Here is a 13,590-nt window from a genome sequence, read left to right as displayed (position 1 = left end):
ACATCTTTTTGCCAGTCTTGACAATCACCAGGCAAGACTGTTCTCTTCCTGTTGGGGAGCACTTCAGCGGTCACGGGCATTCGGCCTCTGATATTCGGGTAAGCGTTCTCCAAGGCGGCCTTCGCGACACACGACAGCGCAGAGTCGCTGAGCAGAAACTGATAGCCAAGTTCCGCACACACAAGGACGGCCTCAACCGGGATATTGGGTTCATGTCACACTATTTGTAACTCCCACAGTTGCGTGGACCTGCAGAGCTTCACTGGCTGTCTTGTCTGGAGACAATACACATCTTTTTAGCCTGTCTTGATGCTCTCTCCACTCCCATGTTTTGTTTCTTAAAGACTGGATTAGTTGTAAGTATTCGCATTCCAACCATTATTCATGTAAATTGAGTCTGTGTCTTTCTAAGTTCTGTTTGTGAACAGAATTCCCACTCACCTGAAGAAGGGGCTTAGAGCCTCGAAAGCTTGTGTGGCTTTTGCTACCAAATAAACCTGTTGGACTTTAACCTGGTGTTGTTAAACTTCTTACAAAGAAAAACAACCCTAGCCTGTCCAATCTTTCCTCATAACTGCAATTTTCAAGCCCTGACAACATTTTTGTAAATTTTCTCTGTGCACACTCTGCAGCAGTTATGCTCTCCCTGTAATGTGGTAAATGGAACTGTGCACAAAAGTCCATCTGTGGCCTAACAAGTGTTTCATACATTTCCATCATTACATTCCCGCTATTGTATTCAGTAGCTCATCAAATAAAGGATAGTATTCCGTATGCTTATGACCACCTTGTCCACCTTCAAGGACCTGTGGGCATGCACTCCAAGGTGTCTCATTTCCTCAACCCCTCAACACCTTCCCGTTTATTGAGTATTCCCTTGCTTTGTTTGCCCTCCCAAAACGCATTGCCTCTCACTTTTCTGGAGTGAACTTCACTTTTTCTCTATCCAATCAATCAAACCAAAGGAAAGAATCCTAGGCCGAGATTCTCCTGGCCTTCTAGTGCTGCTTAAGCAGAGCAGTGGGCTGGGAGACAACAGCGGGAGGCATTTTGTGAGATTCCCAATCACAAGTCTCTCAATCGCTGCTCTTTTTTTTAAGCGCAATCAGCTCCGTGCTGGAAATCTATAATCTCTGGGCCTGCTAGCCTCACCCCGCCTCCCCAAAACTGGGAGTGACTCCCACAGTAAGAAGTCTCACAACACCAGGTTAAAGTCCAACAGGTTTATTTGGTAGCAAAAGCCACTAGCTTTCGGAGCGCTGCTGGTGAAGGAGCAGTGCTCCGAAAGCTAGTGGCTTTTGCTACCAAATAAACCTGTTGGACTTTAACCTGGTGTTGTGAGACATCTTACTGTGTTTACCCCAGTCCAACGCCTGCATCTCCACATCATGATTCCCACCAGCAGGGTTTACAACTGTTCCCCACTAACGGTGAACAGGTGTCCTCAGAACTATGCTGCCGGCCTCTTGGCCAGAATAGCCCCCGCCCACCACTTTTCAGAGTGTATCGTGCTATGGCACTCTGCATTGCTCAGATTGGAGATTCATTGCGGTAAGTACGCCCAAAAAACGGCAGGAAACACTCCCGTTTTCCAGCCCATTTGGCACTTAGTTTTATTTTGGGAGAATCCCAGCCCTAGTATAATATACAGTAAATGGCAGAACCCTTAAGAGTATTGATAGACAGGGAGATCTGGGTGTACAGATACACAGGTCACTGAAAGTGACAACGCAGGTGGAGAAAGTAGTCAAGAAGGCATACGGCATGCTTGCCTTCATCGGCCAGAGCATTGAGATTAAAAATTGGCAAGTCATGTTGCAGCTTTATAGAACCTTAGTTAGGTCGCACTTGGAATATAGTGTTCAATTCTGGTCGCCACGCTACCAGAAAGATGTGGAGGCTTTGGAGAGGGTACAGAAAAGATTTACCTGGTATGGAGGGCATTAGCTATTAGGAGAGGTAGAAGAAACTTGGTTTGTTCTCACTGGAACGATGGAAGTTGAGGGGCGACCTGATAGAAGTCTACAAGATTGGGAGGGGCATGGACAGAGTGGATAGTCAGAAGCTTTTTCTCAGGGTGGAAGAGTCAATTACTAGGGGGCATAGGTTTAAGGTGCGAGGGGCAAGGTTTAAAGGAGACGTACGAGGCAAGCTTTTTACTCCGAGGGAGGTAGGTGCCTGGAACTCACTGCCGGGAGAAGTAATGGAAGCAGATACGATAGTGAGTTTTAAGGGGCGTCTGGACAAATACATGAATAGGATGGGAATAGAGGGATATGGTACCCGGAAGGATAGGGGGTTTTAGTTCAGTTGGGCAGCATAGTTGGTGCAGGCTTGGAGGGCCGAAGGACCTGTTCCTGTGCTGTAATTTTCTTTGTTCTTAGTCTATTCAATCTTTCCAAATTAATATAATCTCACAGTTCAGATATCCTTATAAATCGTTGCACCCTCTTTAATGCTCTACATAATTTTTTTTAAATATGCTGACAGGAACTGTATGCATGACTCTAGGTATGGTCTATACCCAGGTTTGATAATTTAGCATTAACATTCTATCTTTCAATTCTATCCCTCTGGAAATAAACTCTAATGTGTGATTTGTGTTTGTTATAGGCCTGGGTCACAATTTCTAATTTGTGTTTGTTCTCCCAGACCTCTTTGCTCCTGCACCCCATTTAGCTTCTTATTTTTCAAGTAACATCAACACATTTTTCTTATCAAAATGTCATACCTCACATTTAACTCTGAAATTCAATTATACTTAAATGCTTATTCTGCAAGTTTATTAAAGTCATCTTATAATTTATTGCAGTCCTTCTCTGTTGACTATCCCTCACAATTTAAAAATTGTGTTTTTGATTCCAAAGTCTAAATCATTAATATAAATTATCAACAATGATGGTCTCAGCACTAATCATTTCCACCTATGGCCACTCTGAACAGCTACCTTTACGTTTGTTCTCTGCTTTGACTTCCAGCCAGTTATCCATTCTGCTACTTGTCCATTGACTCCATATGCTGTGACCTCACTCGTTAGTTATTTGCGGCATCTTTTCATGACTCTTGCCTACTATCTCTCTTACCTCTGAAAATATTCCGGGAGGGTGATCAAACAAGGCTTTTCCTTTTGAAATCCATGTTGACTATTCATTATAATGTTTTTAATTTCTAGGGATTCTATTATTTTTCCAGTACCGATGTCAAACTGACTAGTTTGAAGTTCCCTGGACATATTTACCTCACTTCTTAAATATAACTATAAACATTGGCTATCTGCTGTTCTTCTCTCATTACAGCTTTCTCTAATAAATTATTAAATATCTGTAATCGTGGCTGTGCTATCTCTTTATTTTAGAATGTGGGAATGCAAATTTTCCAAACCAGAATTTTAACATTTTCTAATGTTTCTTATTTTAAATATGGTTATATAATTTCCAATTTCATATAGATTCAATCCATCTTCCTGTTAAATAATGAAGAAAAATAATTATTTAATATTCCTACTGTTTTGGTATTTGTCTGATTTTTCTCCTATCTGTTCCTTAACAACTCTCTTCCCAATTTGAATTTCTTTTCTTATTTATGCTTGTTAAATTTTGACTATTTTTGATAATTTGATTTCACTGTTCCTCTTTGCCTTCTGCATCATGTTTTTGTCTTTACTTGTAATCTATGTTCTCCCTTTTCTTGCTCTCCCCTGTTCATGTATTTAGTGTATGTCCCTTTCCTCACCCTCCCTCATGTCTTTATTCATTCATGATGTCTCATTAGTTTGTTCTTGTTTTTTAGCACATATATTGCTACTGGATCCTGTTCAATGCTGTTTAAATGTTTTCCACTGGCAAACAATAATGCAATGTTGTTGCCCAAGTTTATTTTCCCAAGTTCTGGTCTCAGCCCCTCAAAATCTACTTTTTTGTAACCTATGGCTGTAGTCTTTTGCACACCTTCTTACTTTATCTGAATGTTTGAGCACCCACTCGTTGCTCCAAATGAAGGACTCGACGCAGATATAATTTTTATATTTGTTCATGAGATGTGGGCGTCATTGGCTGGGCCAGCATTTATTGCCCATCCCTAATTGAGGTGATGTTTAAGAGTCAACCATATTGCTGTGGATCTGGAGTCGCATGTAGACCAGATCAGGGAACAATAGCAAATTTCCTCCCCTAAAGGACATTAGTGAACTGGATGGGTTTTTGCAACAATTGACAATAATTTAATGGTCATCATTAGACTTTTGATTCCAGATTTTGATTGAATTCAAATTTTATCTTCTGCAGTGATGGGATTTGAACCTGGATCTCCAGGGCATTATCCTGGGTCTCTGGATTACTAGTCCAGTGATAGTACCATTACACCACCACTTCCCCAACACTAAGATTCCCCTATCAGAAGCCAATGATTTATCCTCATTACCTAGTGACACCTGATTCTGTGGCTGTGGGATTGCAGCAAGTATCTGATGGTGAATAGGTTTTGTAACAGAATACTAAAGTAAATATAACTCCTGGTAAGTCATTGATTGTTAGCTGCAGTTTGAAGGTTTGGGACCTAGCACAGAAGACTTTGAATTCTTATCAAGCTCAGGCATCTGTTCTCTGTTTACTGCCAAATGGCATCTGCAAAAACTAGAAGTCAACATTTGAATTGAAAGTATTAATTATTCACGAGTAGTTTTACACACTGTTTCTGGGTTGCAGTCTTCCTTGACAACTCCCCACTTTGTCATTTTGGACCTAAGATGGATAAGAATATTTTCTAAAAGTTGAGAAGCTAAAAACTATGTATAAAAGAGTTTTTGGGGATGCAAATGTAGAAATCACGACAAGCTCATGGAGAGTTACAAGAAATAATTACTAAGACTACTTAAATGTTAACCTTTATCTCAAGGCAGCTAGAATACAAAGGGTTTGGTATGTACAGAGCTCTTGCTTGAACCCATTTTGATTACTCTGTTCTGGGCAACACACCTCAGGAAAGATATCTTGGCCTTGGAGGTGGGTCTCAAATTACTCACGCATTGCATCCTAAAATATTATTTCCTGAAAGAAATCAATCGAATTTTACTCAAAACTTTGCTTCCACCATTTCCCTAATGAGTCTGTTCCATAGAGTGACCACTCATTGAATTAATATTTTCACAGATTAGTTTTGAATTTCGGAATAAATGGGTGCTTTTCTGGTTGGCAAATGGTAACTGGTGGTGTGCCGCAGGAATTGGTACTGGGGCCTCAACTATTTACCATTTATATAGACGATCTGGAGATGGGGACTGAGTGTAGGGTAACAAAGTTTGCAGACGACACAAAGATAAGTGGAAAAGTGAATCGTGTGGAGGGCGTAGAAGGTCTGCAGAGAGATTTGGACAGGCTGAGTGAGTGGGCGAGGATCTGGCAGATGGAGTATAACGTTGACAAATGCGAGGTTATTCACTTTGGAAGAAATAATAGCAAATTGGATTATTATCTAAATGGAAAAAAAATTACAACATGCTACTGTGCAAAGGGACCTGGGGGTCCTTGTACATGAGACGCAAAAACCCAGTCTGCAGGTGCAACAGGTGATCAAGAAGGCAAATGGGATGTTGGCCTATATCGCAAGGGGATAGAATATAAAAGCAGAGATGTCTTGCTGCATCTGTACAGGGCATTGGTGAGGCCGCAGCTGGAATACTGTGTGCAGTATTGGTCCCCTTATTTGCGGAAGGATATATTGGCCTTGGAGGGAGTGCAGAGAAGGTTCACCAGGTTGATACCAGAGATGAGAGGTGTTGATTATGAGGAGAGACTGAGCAGATTGGGTTTGTACTCGTTGGAATTTAGAAGGTTGAGGGGGGATCTTATAGAGATCTATAAGATAATGAAGGGGCTGGATAGGGTAGAGGTGGAGAGATTCTTTCCACTTAGAAAGGAAGCTAGAACTAGAGGGCACAGCCTCAAAATAAAGGGGGTTCAGTTTTGGACAGAGTTGAGGAGGAACTTTTTCTCTCAGAGGGTGGTGAATCTCTGGAATTCTCTGCCCACTGAAGTAGTGGAGGTTACCTCATTGAATATGTTTAAATCACGGATAGATGGATTCCTGATCAGTAAGGGAATTGGGGGTTATAGGGATCAGGCGGGTAAGTGGAACTGATCCACTTCAGATCAGCCATGATCTTATTGAATGGTGGGGCAGGCTCGAGGGGCTAGATGGCCTACTCCTGCTCCTATTTCTTATGTTCTTATGTTAATTTATTCTCGTCTAGCATAGGCTGTTACCTCTGGTTCCACTGTTCTGGACACTGAGAGGTAGCTTGTTATCTACATTATCTAGTTCCTTCTAGAATCCTGAAAGCAGCAATCAAACGAATGTCTCCAGTTTCTCTTTTCCAATTAGAATATGGCCAGTTTACATAATCACTCTCCACCATATAACCCATTCATCCCCACAGTTATTCTGCTCAATATCTTCTGCATACCTTTGTATAGGATTTCCTCATTATTTCATCTCAACCTTTGATTTCCTTACTCTTTGCCTCTGAACTTTGTTGTAATAGCTTCAATTTATTGTCAATCAGGACTTCCAGATCCCTTTCATTAAATATGTAAAATTATTTTCTTTACATTTAATTCCCTTTCTGAATTTTTATCCCCATTAAGACCATAAGACATAGGAGCGGAAGTAAGGCCATTCGGCCCATCGAGTCCACTCCACCATTCAATCATGGTTGATTTCAACTCCATTTACCCGCTCACTCCCCATAGCCCTTAATTCCTCGAGAAATCAAGAATTTATCAATTTCTGTCTTGAAGACGCTCAACGTCTCGGCCTCCACAGCCCTCTGTGGCAATGAATTCCACAGACCCACCACTCTCTGGCTGAAGAAATTTCTCCTCATCTCTGTTCTAAAGTGACTCCCTTTTATTCTAAGGCTGTGCCCCCGCGTCCTAGTCTCCCCTGTTAATGGAAACAACTTCCCTACGTCCATCCTATCTAAGCCGTTCATTACCTTGTAAGTTTCTATCAGATCTCCCCTCAACCTCCTAAACTCCAATGAATATAATCCCACGATCCTCAGACGTTCATCGTATGTCAGGCCTACCATTCCTGGGATCATCCGTGTGAATCTCCGCTGGACCCGCTCCAGTGCCAGTATGTCCTTCCTGAGGTGTGGGGCCCAAAATTGCTCACAGTACTCCAAATGGGGCCTAACCAGTGCTTTATAAAGCCTCAGAAGTACATCCCTGCTTTTGTATTCCAAGCCTCTTGAGATAAATGACAACATTACATTTGCTTTCTTAATTACGGACTCAACCTGCAAGTTTACCTTTAGAGAATCCTGGACTAGGACTCCCAAGTCCCTTTGCACTTTAGCATTATGAATTTTGTCACCGTTTAGAAAATAGTCCATGCCTCTATTCTTTTTTCCAAAGTGTACGACCTCGCACTTGCCCACGTTGAATTTCATCAGCCACTTCTTGGACCACTCTCCTAAACTGTCTAAATCTTTCTGCAGCCTCCCCACCTCCTCAATACTACCTGCCCCTCCACCTATCTTTGTATCATCGGCAAACTTGGCCAGAATGCTCCCAGTCCCGTCATCTAGATCGTTAATATATAAAGAGAACAGCTGTGGCCCCAACACTGAACCCTGCGGGACACCACTTGTCACCGGTTGCCATTCTGAGAAAGAACCTTTTATCCCAACTCTCTGCCTTCTGTCTGACAGCCAATCGTCAATCCATGTTAGTACCTTGCCTCGAATACCATGGGCCCTTATTTTACTCAGCAGTCTCCCGTGAGGCACCTTGTCAAAGGCCTTTTGGAAGTCAAGATAGATAACATCCATTGGCTCTCCTTGGTCTAACCTATTTGTTATCTCTTCAAAGAACTCTAACAGGTTTGTCAGGCACGACCTCCCCTTACTAAATCCATGCTGACTTGTCTTAATCCGACCCTGCACTTCCAAGAATTTAGAAATCTCATCCTTAACGATGGATTCTAGAATTTTGCCAACAACTGAGGTTAGGCTAATTGGCCTATAATTTTCCATCTTTTTTCTTGTTCCCTTCTTGAACAGTGGGGTTACAACAGCGATTTTCCAATCCTCTGGGACTTTCCCTGACTCCAGTGACTTTTGAAAGATCATAACTAACGCCTCCACTATTTCTTCAGCTATCTCCTTTAGAACTCTAGGATGTAGCCCATCTGGGCCCGGAGATTTATCAATTTTCAGACCTTTTAGTTTCTCTAGCACTTTCTCCTTTGTGATGGCAACCATATTCAACTCTGCCCCCTGACTTTCCTGAATTGTTGGGATATTACTCATGTCTTCCACTGTGAAGACTGACGCAAAGTACTTATTAAGTTCCTCAGCCATTTCCTTGTCTCCCATCACTAGATTACCAGCGTCATTTTGGAGCGGCCCAATGTCTACTTTTGCCTCCCGTTTGTTTTTAATGTATTTAAAGAAACTTTTACTATCATTCCTAATGTTACTGGCTAGCCTACCTTCATATTTGATCCTCTCCTTCCTTATTTCTCTCTTTGTTATCCTCTGTTTGTTTTTATAGCCTTCCCAATCTTCTGACTTCCCACTACTCTTTGCCACATTATAGGCTCTCTCTTTTGCCTTGATGCATTCCCTGACTTCCTTTGTCAGCCATGGCTGCCTAATCCCCCCTCTGATAACCTTTCTTTTGTTTGGGATGAACCTCTGCACTGTGTCCTCAATTACTCCCAGAAACTCCTGCCATTGCTGTTCTACTGTCTTTCCCATTAGGCTCTGCTTCCAGTCGATTTTTGTCAGTTCCTCCCTCATGCGCCTGTAATTACCTTTATTTAACTGTAGAACCTTCACATCTGATTCTGCCTTCCTTCTTTCAAATTGCAGACTGAATTCTACCATATTATGATCACTGCTTCCTAAGTGTTCCCTTACTTTAAGATCTTTTATCACGTCTGGCTCATTACATAACACTAAGTCCAGAATAGCCTGTTCCCTCGTGGGCTCCATCACAAGCTGTTCCAAAAAGCCATCCTGTAAACATTCAATGAATTCCCTTTCTTTGGGTCCACTGGCAACATTATTTACCCAGTCCACCTGCATATTGAAATCCCCCATGATCACTGTGACCTTGCCTTTCTGACATGCCCTTTCTATTTCGTGGTGCATTTTGTGCCCCTGGTCCTGACCACTGTCAGGAGGCCTGTACATAACTCCCATTATGGTTTTTTTGCCTTTGTGGTTCCTCAACTCTACCCACACAGACTCCACATCGTCTGACCCTATGTCGTTTAGTGCTATTGATTTAATTTCATTTCTAATTAACAAGGCAACCCCGCCCCCTCTACCCACCCCTCTGTCTTTTCGATAGGTTGTGAATCCCTGGATGTTTAACTGCCAGTCCTGAACCCCCTGCAACCACGTCTCTGTGATGCCTACCACATCATACCTGCCAGTCACAATCTGGGCCACAAGCTCATCTATCTTGTTCCGGACACTGCGGGCATTTAAATATAGCACCTTTAATTCCCTATTGACCGTCCCTTTTTGTTTTCGTAGTGTGGTGGACCTTGGTCTACTGAGCCTTTCCAGACACTGTGTCATATTTTGTGAGATGGGGACTATCGTAACCTCTCCTGAGTGCTGTCTTTTCGTGATTTTTTGTAATCCTAAGCAGCTACGCTTCCCACTGATTCCTTCACCTCTTGGTTCCCTGACTTTCCCTTCCCCCCCAATCTCTAGTTTAAAGTCCTATTGACCACCCCATTTACTCTCTTCGCCAGAACACTGATCCCAGCTCGGTCCAGGTGGAGACCATCCCAACGGTATAGGTCCCCCCTGCCCCAAAACTGATGCCAGTGTCCCATGAAAAAGAACCCTTCTTTCCCACACCACTCTTTCAGCCACGTGTTAACTTCCCTTATTCTTGCCTCCCTATGCCAATTTGCACGTGGCTCGGGCAGTAATCCGGAGATTATGACCCTTGAGGACCTGTTTTTTAATTTGAATCCTAGCTCTTTATAATCTCTAAACAGGTCCTCTTTCCTAGACTTGCCTATGTTGTTGGTACCAACATGGACCATTAAAGCATTTTGCATTCCTCTCCATTGAATTTCATCTGCCACCTGTTTGCCTATTTCCCAAATATATTCAAATCCTTCTGCAGCTTATCCTGTTCAGTTTTGGACTATGCCACCTTCATTAGCTTTGTATTATCTGAAAAAGCAAGCATTGTACTTGTGATTTCTAACTGTAGAATAAGAAATTTCTAAGTGTTTTGGTATTTACAGAACCCGTTCATTGGACATGGATCTAAATCAGGCTAATGGTGAAAGTAGCCAGAAGAAGAAAGGAGCCAAGGTATTTGGAAGTTTAGAACGGGGTTTGGACAAGATGATCACGATGCTAACTCCCAACAAACGGAAAAAACCCTTCAAAGATGGACCAAGAAGAATCAAGGTTAGTCTATAGTTTAGAAATGATTAATTCATATGTTAAAAATCAAATCTAATACTTAAGGTATAGAATCAGCTGTTGTTATGCTCTATTCTGGTCACAATTACAAATACCATTTGATAACCTAGACTTAAGACCAGTTTTGAACTGCATGTGAACAAAGTCATGAATAACATACCCTGCCAGTGGCAGTAGTTCATTACTCTCTTCCCTTTCTTCTCTTCTTTGTCTCCACTTTGAGAGTGTGCAGCCTTTTGATATCATCCCCTAAGATGTATGTTGCCTAGTTCCATGGGGTTGCCTTTACTTTGCCTTAATCGTATTATTCAGTTGTAACCAGAGATAGCTTTTTCCATCCCTGCACCATCAAGTCAATCCATTGAAAATCCTCTTTGGTCCTCATGTAACTATTTATCTTCGCAACATAGAATAGAATCCCTACGGTGCAGAAGAGGGCTATTCAGCCTATCTAGCCCGCACCAACAACAATCCCACCCAGGCCCTACTCTGTAACCCCACGTATTTACCCTGCTAGTCCCCCAACACTAAGGGGGAATTGATCATGGCTAATCAACCTAACCCACACATCTTTGGCATGTGGGAGGAAACCAGAGCACCCGGAGGAGAATATGCAAACTTCACACAGACAGTGACCTGAGGCTGGAATTGAACTCGGGACCCTGGCAGCAGTGCTAACCACTGTGCTTCTTGTGTGATCTGCTTGTTTGTGCACACTGATTCCAAACTCTATTACATCACTTCCTTCAACTCCGTCCACTGCCTCTTTGCAGTGAGGCTGCTTTCTAGTTTGGATGTCTTTAACTTCTGCAGCTACACATTGCAAAGGCCAAAGCTGCTAGCTTCAGGCTCTGCTACAAACTCTATAGCACCAACACTTGAGCCACTGCCTCTCGCCGAACCAGAGTGGCTGCACCATATACCTTGGCTTACTGTTTGACCTAAGCTGAGTTTCTAATTCCATATCCTCTCTGTTACAAAGATTGCCTACTTTCACTTCCATCATTTTGGCTTCATCCACCTGAGAGCATAAAAGGCAATCTACAAATGCAAAATAATTTCTCTTCCCCCTGTCTGCCTTTCCACTTCCCTTCTTTGAGACCCTCCTTAAATTCATTTTGAACCAGCTTTTCAGTCACCACTTTGGTTTGGTATTCATTTTTCTCAAATCAGCATTTTTCCCTATGTTAAAGATAATTGCAAACCACTGTGCAGTTTGACTGTGTCTATTTTGGCAATTTGGCGGCATAGTATCATAGTGGTTAGCACTGCTGCCTCTCAGCACCAGGTACCCAATTTCGGTTCCCAGCTTGGGTCACTGTCTGTGCGAAGTCTGCACATTCTCCCCATGTTTGCATGGGTTTCCTCCGGGTGCTCCGGTTTCCTCCCACAATCGGAAAGACGTGCTGGTTAGGTGCATTGGCCATGCTAAATTCTCCCCCAGTGTACCGAACAGGTGCTGGAGTGTGGCGACCAGGGGATTTTCGCAGTAACTTTGTTAATATAAGCCTACTTGTGACACTAATAAATAAACTTTAACTTAAAACTTAAATTTTAAAAATTAAATTTGTTTCTAGTTTATCTCCTATCACTAAAGAGCTGGTTGGTTAGGAAACTTGTATTTGCTGCTAAGGATGTGACGATGGTTGCTAAAATTCTACTTTTCTAAAACTTCTAATTTTTATATAGTGCTGAATCAAATATTTGAATTATGTCCTGATTAGCTTATGGTACATCATAAGATTAGAAGCTTTCATTGTGCTAGTTCAAAAGCTGTGAAACCTCCAGTGTTTCTCTGATTTGAAAAACATGAGTATAGAATGTAAAGCAAAAGGTAATTTTTTTCCAAATATGCTATAATCAGATAAGCTTTGTCCTGTGCCATGAAAAAATGGTTGAATAAAGGAATTTACTGAACTTTGATCTACCAGATTAATGACATTCAGCTCTTAAGACTTCGGACTTCTATATGGAGAGTGATAAAATTCAACCACCGCATAGCCTGGAGTTAAATGAGGTTATATTATCTGCTTCTTCTGCAAACCTATGAATTCTAAACTGAAAGTAGAAAATGTCAGCACATCCAATTCTGAAATTTTCAGATCTGATGTGTATATATTTTTTAAGTGAGTCAAAACATTGCATTGTAGAGAATCTACTGAAATAAGGTTCTCAAACCAAGAGAAAATTGATGAATATTTGTCAGCAGTGATAGAAGTCTCTGAGTAGGGAAGATGATCCAGAATATTTTTAGGTTATTATATGAACAAATGGTTAGTTTGCAGACTTAGAATACTCTAATTCTCTCGCTGCGTGTACTGAAAACAGTGACTGAACTCGCAGTATAGTTGACTGGCAGTCCTCCAAAGTCTTGCCCCAACTACCCATTCATGTGTGAGCCAGGTGAATGATTTGGTCAACCTTGGAACAATGGATGGGGTATTGAACCAGAGGTCAATTGTGGCCTCACCAAAGACCCATAGACATTCTGTTCAGCATCAGTTAGTAAATAACAGTCAGGAATAGTGGTCCACCTTGTAGACCAATAATGGGCAACCCAGGCTAGTGAGTGGGCTACATGAGTGGCCCTCCTTCATCTCAGTTGGCTGCTGGATTGAAATCCAGCTAATTGACTAACCATGACCCCATGAATAAGATTAAATACGTTTAATATATGGTGAATATTTCGTAATGATTTATAGAAAATGTTTATTAAGAACAAAGAACAGTACAGCACAGGAAACAGGCCCTTCGGCCCTCCAAGCCTGAGCCGCTCCTTGGTCCAACTAGACCAATCATTTGTATCCCTCCATTCCCAGGCTGCTCATGTGACTATCCAGGTAAGTCTTAAACGATGTCAGCGTGCCTGCCTCCACCACCCTACTTGGCAGCGCATTCCAGGCCCCCACCACCCTCTGTGTAAAAAAACATCCCTCTAATATCTGAGTTATACTTTGCCCCTCTCACCTTGAGCCCGTGACCCCTTGTGATCGTCACTTCTGATCTGGGAAAAAGCTTCCCACCGTTCACCCTATCTATCCCCTTCATAATCTTGTACACCTCTATTAGATCTCCCCTCATTCTCCGTCTTTCCAGGGAGAACAACCCCAGTTTACCCAATCTCTCCT

The 13,590-nt window shown here is 42.2% G+C and overlaps 1 protein-coding gene across 3 annotated transcripts in view; it reads left to right on the top strand.

Moving 5' to 3' along the window:
* The window catches only part of melk (maternal embryonic leucine zipper kinase), a 101,108-nt gene that overhangs the window by 64,925 nt on the left and 22,593 nt on the right, over positions 1 to 13,590 (top strand). For all 3 annotated transcript variants that reach the window (XM_078215361.1, XM_078215359.1, XM_078215360.1), the window contains one exon: positions 10,279 to 10,447. In XM_078215361.1, the coding sequence (XP_078071487.1) occupies positions 10,279 to 10,447 (169 nt within the window). The remainder of the gene's footprint in view (positions 1 to 10,278; positions 10,448 to 13,590) is intronic.

The sequence above is a fragment of the Mustelus asterias genome, chromosome 6, assembly GCF_964213995.1.
Source record: "Mustelus asterias chromosome 6, sMusAst1.hap1.1, whole genome shotgun sequence".
Classification (NCBI taxonomy): domain Eukaryota; kingdom Metazoa; phylum Chordata; class Chondrichthyes; order Carcharhiniformes; family Triakidae; genus Mustelus; species Mustelus asterias.
This window is presented reverse-complemented; position numbering and strand designations above follow the sequence as displayed.